The sequence below is a fragment of the Lagopus muta genome, chromosome 10, assembly GCF_023343835.1.
Source record: "Lagopus muta isolate bLagMut1 chromosome 10, bLagMut1 primary, whole genome shotgun sequence".
Classification (NCBI taxonomy): Eukaryota; Metazoa; Chordata; class Aves; order Galliformes; family Phasianidae; genus Lagopus; species Lagopus muta.
The window spans coordinates 1,505,157-1,514,842 of NC_064442.1; the positions used below are offsets into that span (position 1 = coordinate 1,505,157).

The 9,686-nt window shown below is 42.1% G+C and overlaps 1 protein-coding gene across 2 annotated transcripts in view; it reads right to left on the bottom strand.

The window, feature by feature from the left end:
- The window catches only part of IQCH (IQ motif containing H), a 58,862-nt gene that overhangs the window by 48,942 nt on the left and 234 nt on the right, over nucleotides 1-9,686 (bottom strand). The window contains exons 1-5 of one of the 2 annotated variants that reach the window (XM_048956563.1): nucleotides 9,594-9,682; nucleotides 9,144-9,266; nucleotides 8,722-8,819; nucleotides 8,272-8,386; nucleotides 3,798-3,920 (exon numbers count right to left, since the gene is read on the bottom strand). In XM_048956563.1, the coding sequence (XP_048812520.1) occupies nucleotides 3,798-3,920; nucleotides 8,272-8,386; nucleotides 8,722-8,819; nucleotides 9,144-9,266; nucleotides 9,594-9,647 (513 nt within the window). In that variant the 5' untranslated portion in view covers nucleotides 9,648-9,682. Of the gene's footprint in view, nucleotides 1-3,797; nucleotides 3,921-8,271; nucleotides 8,387-8,721; nucleotides 8,820-9,143; nucleotides 9,267-9,593; nucleotides 9,683-9,686 lie in introns of those variants that run through there. The other variant, XM_048956562.1, reaches the window with a different exon arrangement.

Genomic DNA, 9,686 nt, shown 5'->3' on the forward strand with positions numbered 1-9,686 from the left:
TATTTCTCTCACATTTTGTTTATCTAAATAGAATAAGCTCCAATTGAAACGGAAGGCCCAACATATAACCTTCCATATGCAGTAAGTGGGCATCTTCAGCAACAGGTTTTACATATTATTCTTACCTACTTTAAGCCTAAACTAATTAGAGATGTCTGTGAATCATTAATTTTCCACGTTATTGGAAAAATCAAGCTTTGCTCCTTTGACGGCCTCCTGCTAGCCTTCCCAGCCACACACCTCCATCAGAATCCTGCCTTAGCAGGTGCAAGAGAGAATAGATGGAGAACTTTGGTGAATCTCACATCTGTTTTTTGAAAAAGGGAACAGAAGCAGCACAGAAGGAAGTAAGAAAGATAATTGCTGGCTTGAACTACAATACATTTTACTTACGGGCGAAGGGCCAGTTTACATCAGGCAGAATATGCAGGACCATCTTATTGGAATTCAGGGGTGGCCCTCCATTCTTGTCCGGAGACAGCTGTAAACCAGCAGCCCATAGCATCACAATCAGGCACTGAGTTTTGTTGAGGAATGCTGATACGTACAGAAGCAGCTTCAGCAGCTTCGACTGCACCCCTACCTAGCAAAATGACAGTCAATCTCCAATTCCAGATGACAAGAACTGGAGAAAACCTTAAAACAAATGGTGACCTTTCAAAAGATTAATTTGTTTACCAACAAAACATTCTACGTTTGTCATCTGAGATGGAGGTGACCTTCACATTCCCATTTCTGGGTTGAAAGGATTCTGACTTTACTCATCTGTTAAGTTAACTCCATCTCACCAATTATTTCCTTTTTAATTCTAGTGACAGGATGATTTTATTAATCCACTGTGCTGCTTATTATGATTACATACCGTAAGACAAATGCAACAAGCTTATTTTGAATTACTGTCATGTAGCATCGATTTGTTTAGGTCTCATTCTGCTACCAATGACAAACCATGCTCTGACTGCAATTATCAAAGACACACGAGTCTAAAAGAATCCGATTCTGAGGACCAAAGACCTGCTCTTCTCCTACAACTTCTAATAATCTGAAAGGAAAAGAAATGCCAAGCTCTGCCTTAACTTATAGCTCTGGAAATGAATAGACCCTCAGTGATAAGCCTTAGCGATCAGCACAGTGCGAAGAAGGGAGGATATAACTAGTGACTGCACTCAAATAAGTCAGCTAAAAAAAAAGCAACCAGCAAAACAGAATCACTGCCATCTCCATTACAGCCACACTATATAAGATGCAACTCATAAAGGCTAGAAATCATCACCATATTAAATTCTAACTCATGAATAAATTAAGGGGTTCCTAAGTTTACAGCATAATATATATTTATATGAAAACAGGGACCAAAAAGTGCCAGTATAATTCTATAAAAGAACAGCAGTCCTATGGAAATGAAACATATAGTTGTGAATCTTTTCTACATTGCAGCAGTTAGCCAGAATTATTTTTGCTGCAGTTCAGATTACTGTTTGTTTTGCTGGATCCTCACGGGAAGAGTGCATACTTAATTATTGTCTGCTTGTCTTTCTTCATTTGTTATCCATATATGGTCCACAAAGCAAAGCGATGCCCGGTCTGACCACGGTGCTTCCAACAGAATTACATTTCTCATTTGAAGATAACTACAGAGGATGAAGCATTAGTGCTTATCCACCCAAAAAAGTACAGAAGGGCAACAGTGACGGCGCAATTAATCGCTTGTAGTTTCTGTCATAATGTATCAGTATACGACAAAAGACAAAGAAATCTTTCATGAAAAAAAATGAGACCTTAGAAGTTTGAAAATGAAAATAATTTTTCAAGCTACTCAAACAGCAAGATAGTGAAAAGCCTGTGTGCCTCATGTGGACCTACTCAGTTACAGCAAAGCCAGAGAGCCTGCCATGGCACTGCAAGCACAAACGCTCAGGTCTCCCTCAAAACTCAGATGCTGAGCACTCTTGGAGAAAGAGGTGAATGCAGTTAATGAAGTGATTTGTTTCTCATTCACGTCGCTGGGAGAGTCCTCCTGCCACTGATTTTTTGGGGGAGATGATCAGTGAATTTAGGTATGCATGTAGAGCAGGTATGTGGGTACGCTCACGTGTCTGCACGTGTGTGTGATCCCGTGTGTGCGTGTGTACAGATATTGCCCTCTAATGGCTGATTAGCAAAAATAAGGTAGGCAGTACCTAACTTCATTCTTCTTGCTGTTTTCTGCTTCCCGAAACTAAAGGCTGTATAGTTTTAGACCTGCAACTGCACACAGATTTATTTCAGTTACCATGGGTGATCTCCAGCTCTCACTGCACTGAGTGCTTGTACACCTCGCACTTCACAAAATGCCTTTGTTCACAATCTAGGCAGTAGACTCTGTGAATCTAATTGCAAAATTGTACCCCCACTGAAGGCAGAACATTTCAAAACCAAGATCGTGTCATGCAGTGCAAAAACATTTAAAAGCATCTGCTTAGGAAAGCTGTAAAATACACAACAGACAGGAAATACCTTCTTGTTTTTTCATCCAAGCTCCCTATCACAAAAAGCAACTGTAAATATGTATCAGAAGTTTGACTAATTTATACTGTCTGTAATTTCAGCCAACACGAAGAAGTTTTCTCGATGTGTTTCAGTGAGAGCAGTAAAACACATGGCACTCAGCAGCAGTATAACATTCCTCCCTGTGAGCGTTTTAGAGTGGTTCTAAAAAGCTATTAGCCATGATGCTTTTCTCTCATTAACTGTATATCACAGGGTTAGACAAATCACCCTTTAGTCTGGGCAAGAGCCTTCAAAAATCATTTTTCTGAGTGGCAGCTTACAACTGTGCCATTCACAGATTGCTTCTGGTACCTGAAACCAAACACCTTAGAATCTTATGGCACTGGACTTGCTGCATAATGCTTCCGTTGTAAAAGCAAGTTCTAGGACAGCACTCTTGTACAAGACTGTTGGGCATGTTCTTTCACATGGACCACAGTGCTGCACTAAATTTGAGAACATAACTGATCTCTTGTTATGGTATTTAAGAGGAGCAGCAGTTGCAGAACTGAAACGTGTGGGAATCAAAACGTAATGTAGCACAACGTAAGCAGCATAAGAGCAGAGAGCAGGGTGATGATGTGGCCACCGGTCAGGGGACTCTGAGGGGCCTTGAGAGGTGTTCTGTATCAGAGGAAACAGCTCTACTGAGCTGAACGAAAGGCTGTGCTTCAGAATCCCTCAAAGCTCAACTGTGAGCACACTGCATTCAAGAATTAGCTCGAGGATTCTGATTCACTGTAATCTCTGTTTTCCTGCTGCAGTGATTTCTGATGCTGCAGCCCTACGGCAGGATTCCTTCTTTTATTAAAGTCAATTGAAACTAGCATCAAAGCAAAATACAAGTGTTTCAGGCTCATTCACAACAATCCTACTGGCATTTGAAAAAAAGGATGTGCTCATATCTTGTAAAGAAACAGCTGGGGAATAAACAAGCAAAAGTCCACCCTTCCTTGATCTCTGGGCCGCAGCCTGAACTCCACAAGCTCCCTTTTGTTTCTCTTCCTAATCTTACCATGATTACACACATTCCCATACACATTTATACGTTTGCTGGACTAAGCACCCATAACTGTTATGCTGCATGTTTGTTTTCCCCACTGTTGTCACTCAGATTGCTTTGTTACGTATGAATGTCAACAAATAGAAAACTATGAGGTACTTTCCCTTACAACGTAAATAGTTTTTTAGTTAAGGTCTGATCTGTATTAACTTTACTGTTGAGCAGCCAACGTGTGCAAGTCCACAGGACAACAGAAGTTACTTACAGGAGCAGGTTTTTTCTTAGTTATACGTGGCAGCCTGGTCTCATAGCTCTGTTGTTTCAAAACAGCTTTCTTACTGATGTTTTCTGGGTCAAGCATAAGCTTCATATCCATTTCCAGCTGCTTCTGAAACATGTAATGGAAACATGGAACGTGCATGGTCTTAAAACAGTCGGCCATAAGTATTCAGGGATTGACTGATGGCACAAAATGATGCAAAATGTGCAAAATGCTGACTAAAAAGAACGCTGTTATATCACTGTCCCCTCAGAGCTGGGCAAACAGTGCAAAAGTGTGTGCTGATTGGACAAACAGCCTAGAGAGGCATCAAACACATATCCCAAATTTGTTCAATTAATTTCACTGCAGTGTTCTGAAAGTCCCAGATTTGCACATCTTTGAGTAATGTTTTAAGAGCAAAAGACAATCCTGTTTCACTGACTTGGGGTCAGTTCTACATTCAGTTTACCTGTGCTACAACAGACGATTTAATACTTACAAGTTAGGAAACACGAACAAAGCAAATAACATTTTCAGAAAAAATTCCCACCTTGCTATTATGAATATTAATACAAATTATCCTGTTAGAGAGGAAGAGCTAAAATCACATCTTATATTATGCTGACATGGATATTTCCTTCCCTGAATGATGTCTCAGGTGAATCTCAGATTACCTTTCTCATTGATTTTGCATCTCAGGCTGACAAAACAAACTGGTGAACTAGTCAAGGGGGTGCAAAGCATGCAGCACCAGAAATACACAGAAATAGACAGAGACCCAACACGGAGTCCTGACCTGAAGCACACATCCTATAAAACCCAGAGGAGGCGTCATTTATTCTTCTACTCTGAAAGTGTCTCGAGGTGAAAACATTTCAGTTCATGATAACGCATGTGCTTTCATTTACATCTGTGCTAATTGCAGTGATACCTCCCAATGCTTTTATTGCTTCTTGAGCAGTCTCTGCACCCAGCAGGGTTTATTTACTGACCAGTGCCAAAGAGGGAAGAGTCCTGAGGTGGCAGGGAGGAATGGGGCACCAGGCATGTCAGCACAGCACAGTTACTGAGAGCAGCTGGAGCCCTGCCACTGCTTTGCTTGTTTCCCAGGGCACGGATATGGGAATGCAAAAAGCCCTCTTACTGTGTGAAATCCAACTGAAGATATTTATAGAGGAGAACTCTCTGCTGATACTTCTGTTGTGTAATCGTAATAAAGGAATTTATGAAAATTGCATTTGCTGACAAACAAAATGTGCCACGAGAAGTGCAAGAATTGTTGGAGGTATGTTTGAGCTACGAAGGAATTGCATTACTTTGTGTAAGCACGAAAACCTGGTAAATTTCTTTATCTGCACAATATATTCCCTTATTTTGATAGTAATTACAAGCAGATGTATCAATGAGACACTCCTTTAGATCTGGATTTGTAAGAACAAAAGTTATTATCCAAGCCAATTACTCTTTTACCCACATGGCTGCACAGAGACAGAAAGTTCAATTTGCACCTCATCAGTGATTTTGTGGTATTTATTTTATTGCTATAACACTACTGTACGGAAAGGAAACTGCTTGTGCTATTAAACAAGAATTGGGAAAATCTGAGTATCTTCTCAATTAAAACAGGAGATGGTTCACCATGCAAATTGCCCAGTCAGGCAGTGCAGCGATCAGCACCGGAGCGGCAGATTCCACTCAGTGTAACAAGAATGGAAACGCTTAATCTAAAAAGCAAAACTCAAACAAAATAACAATAACACACCAATAAAGGTCACTGCATAGGCTGGCAATGTATGTGTATGGCAATGGGCAACCTTACAGCTGCAGGGTTATCACGGGTCCTTCTGTCTACCTTGCCCAGTGCCTGATATTTAAGCTGCCTTGAGCCATCTTCGTGTTTTGTGAAACAGAGGAGAGCAGCAGTGCAAAGCACGTAGTGATGCTGATACCATGCTCTGTGAGAATGAGAATTACTGTGCTCCGTTATTAGCACGGCGTACACAGCAATATACAGAACAAGCTGATGTGATCTGTACAGCTAAGGATTCACACCCTCTTATACTTCAACACAGAAAACATCTCAGAGCTGAGGGCATTTTGTTGTGCGAAGCCACCAGGTCAAACTCAGTTCTGTTTTGCAGTTACAAGCCGTGCATGGTTTCAAATAGAGTCTAACTTCCTTATGAACGACTTACATTATGTTCATCTTTGAAACAGCATGTATTGCCAGTAACTAAACCACTGTTCAAGTCTATCAGTGGCTCTTCCATATTCTAGAGCCTTCTAGAAACAGCGCTTACTGACATCTTTAATCCTATTAGAGATGAGAGAATATTCACTTGGAGTCTTTATAACTACTGCAGAAGGAAGACACCATTTATGGTTCTCAGGCATCAACATCATCGCAACAAACCCAATTACAGCACATAGTGAGCAAAAGAAAAGGAGGGACAGTGCTTCACAACTGCCCTGTGAGCCAGGTTCACCCAGCCCCATCCTGCTGCTGCTATCACTCAGAAATACCATCCTTGTGACTAAGCAATAACTTTAAGCCCATCCTGACACCTGTGGGCAAGCTATTTCACTCACAACAAGTATTCCATGTGAAAATTGCATCTGTGCTCATGTGACTCCAACATTATTTTATCCTAACTGCCACAAACACAACCTGAGCTCCATTTCTACTCTCACACAGCCTGCTGCAGATTGCAAAGCACAAAAATATCACTGTGTGAATTATTCATTTCTCTCAGAACCTGCAAGAGTCGAGAAGTTGATTTCTTCAAGCCTACATAACCAGAAATACTGCCTGCAAATGGAAAACTATTTGTTCACAGAGCTTTTATTCTGAGTGGAAAAAACACAAAAGTGCACTTAAATAAAACCAAAAAATGTTCATAGTTGCCAGTGAGGCAGAGACAGGAAGTGAGGAACTGCAGGTGGTAATTTCCCAGCTGGATTTCACAACTATTTGATAACAGAAGCTTTTTATGTTGGCATGACGGGCATGTGGAACAGCTGGCAGAACAGCACTGTTTGCCCCTGTCCTCATCATGGGAAATGAGGGGTAGCTCGTGTGTCACTGGGTGTGCATCTCTAAGCAGATGAAAAGAGAAAGTCAGGGCAGCATACAGCATGAGCTCCCCTGTAATTTAAGCTCACTGGTGCACACAGAGAGTTATAAAACCACTGATAATGGGGAGTGTTCAGAGTAGCTGGACTCTGCTGATGTGTTCCAAACGTAAATGTGTTCCTACAGGACAGGGTTGGGATATTGGCCAACTGCACTCTGCTCTCAAAACACCACCAAGTACCATTCTTCTCCATTTGAAACTGAGAAAGCCAGGAGTACATCAGTCAGCAGACATCAGAGTTCATCTTCCTTGTCAATTACAAATGAACATATTTTCAAACGGTAACAGCAACATCTTACACAAAGATATAAAACGGATAGAAAAAGATTTCCAACTTTTTCAATACAATCTCACAGAATTTCATTTCTATGGTTCTACTGAATAAAGAAACTTGAGCAAGTGAAATAAAACCCGGAGCTCTCACTGCACTTTTTCATCACCTCAAGAGTAAGTAACATTAAAACATTACTTCATGGCGAGACTTCTTTTATAAAGAACAGGAGAGCCAGGCTGCTCATTCTGGCCATACAACTCCATGTCACTCCTGGTACAACAGAACACCTCTCCTTAAAGCTCCCACTTACCAAACTTCCCTTGAATTTAAATTGTAATGACCCAAAGTTGTGACAATGGGTATTTTTTACTCAATTAATTACACACGTTTTTAAAATGTGTTTGAGGAAACTACCAGAAAACTCATCCAACAAAACTCTTGAAATAAAAAGTACTTCAGATACAAACATTTTCAGAAGGCTTTAAATTAGTTACAAGGATTACAGTTTTGGAAGACAGTGAGATGTTGGACTTCAAGCAGAAAACCTGAACTTAACACAGAGGTGACTGCCCTATGTAAGAAAGAAAACTGTTCCCACAGCTCTGCATATCTCTTACAAAAACCAAACCAGAGAACCAGTTTTAGTCTCACATAACACAAACTCACGCTATTCCAGGATACAATCCCTTTTATTTCAAAGGCACTGCTTGCAGAAGTGCAGCTATGCATATGGTATTTGCTGGACTGGGACCTTACAACAGAATGAACATCTGGTTTCAGGATTCTTTATCAGCATACATGGGAAACGGATGCACCACAGTGATACCAAAGTCCTTCCTAACCTGGATTTTAGCCAGCAGGGAAAAGCAGGGAGAAGGCTCCTGCCCCTCAGCTCCCTCATTTACTGAGGGTCTGCAACAATTCAGTCACCAGATGCTGTGTTATCAAACCCTGAACTCATGTGGAGCCAGAACAAAAAGGCCATAGGATCAACCAGTACCTACGAGATATCAGTGCACCCATTTAGTGCAGTCTAAACAAGGGAAACAAGTGAGCTGTGATTTCAGACCTGTGAGCCTGGAGAAAGGCGCAGCGCTGCTCTGCTGCATGCCTGGGCAGTCATGGGCTCAACGGGCACCGGCGGTAAAACCAGCTGGTTCTCAGAAGCACCACATTGAAGGCACCTAGTTAGAAAGAAGAAACAGTGAGGTTTGTAAAACCTACCTTGATGTCACCTATGAAATGCATGCTGCTCCCATCTGGTTGCATCTAAAAGACTGCATTCTTGTTTAAACTTGTTAAGCAAACAATCACAAGTGCTAGCAGTAGGTTGCTGTAAGACAGCATTAACTTTTGTATTGATTTAACTTATACAAAATATAACTCAAACAGTAAATGACCCAAAATAACCTAACTCGGGCCAACATTCCCATCTGCTTCACAAGATTCTGATGCTGCAGTTTTTCTGTCTTGCTGCCTTTGTTTGTCTCTGCCACGAAGCAAATGATGTCTCACTTACCATTCAGGGGGCTGTTTGGGACGAATTTCTTCATTGTCAGCAGCAGAAATAGTTAGCACTTCTCTGCTTACAGCACTTAAATAGCTTTCAGCGTGTTTCTGCCAGAAGAGAAAAAGGTTTGGACAATTATAAAAGTATGAGAGAAGCATTAACTTAGCAAACTAGATCCTCCCTTGACCAAAAAGTTTCAGACTTTGTGCTTCTGTTGGACTCAATTAGATTTTGGCCAAAGCCAAGAAATGCAAAAGCAATCAATTCTGAGCACACCAACAAAGGGAAGCCATGACACTGAACCACAGTGTGCGATCAGTCCTAGCATTCACTGGTCACAGAGGGAACTCCTGGACGGCCACACATCGCCGTGGCTCTGATCGCTGACCTCAAAGACGAGCCGTCCTCTGGATCTGCCCTACATTACTTACTCTCAGCCCAAACTCAGTTCTTTCAATTGCTGTTTCCAGGTCGCTGATATCCTCAGCTTCCACGTTTCCTTTCAAGCTGATGTTTTTCACTTTGTCTTTAAGCTTGTGCAGATCTTCTTGAACCTAAGAAGCAAGTCATGACAGAGGTCATTCCCATCCCCAAGCCCGTGCGGTTACACAGCAGCATTCAACCCAAACCAACGCCTCCTGAACACAGCACAGAAATACACACAGCCTCCCTTAATTCTGCGCTTTTACAAGTGAGAGAGAAACACAAAGCCAGTACATTTAAAGCCATTGATCAGGAAGAAACCTGGGAGGGAACAAAAACATCACTGAAACAACGAATCACTGTCAGTAACCATCAGGACGGCGGTGGGTCAAAGCACCCGCAGCAACATGGCATGGCACGGCACTACATGGCACGGCACTACACGGCTCGGCACCCACCCGCAGCAGCAGCGCGGCTCCCTCCCGCTCTCCCTGCCCCGCAGTGCCGGCCATGCCCGCCGCCCGCTCCCATGGCAACGCGACGCGCGGTCC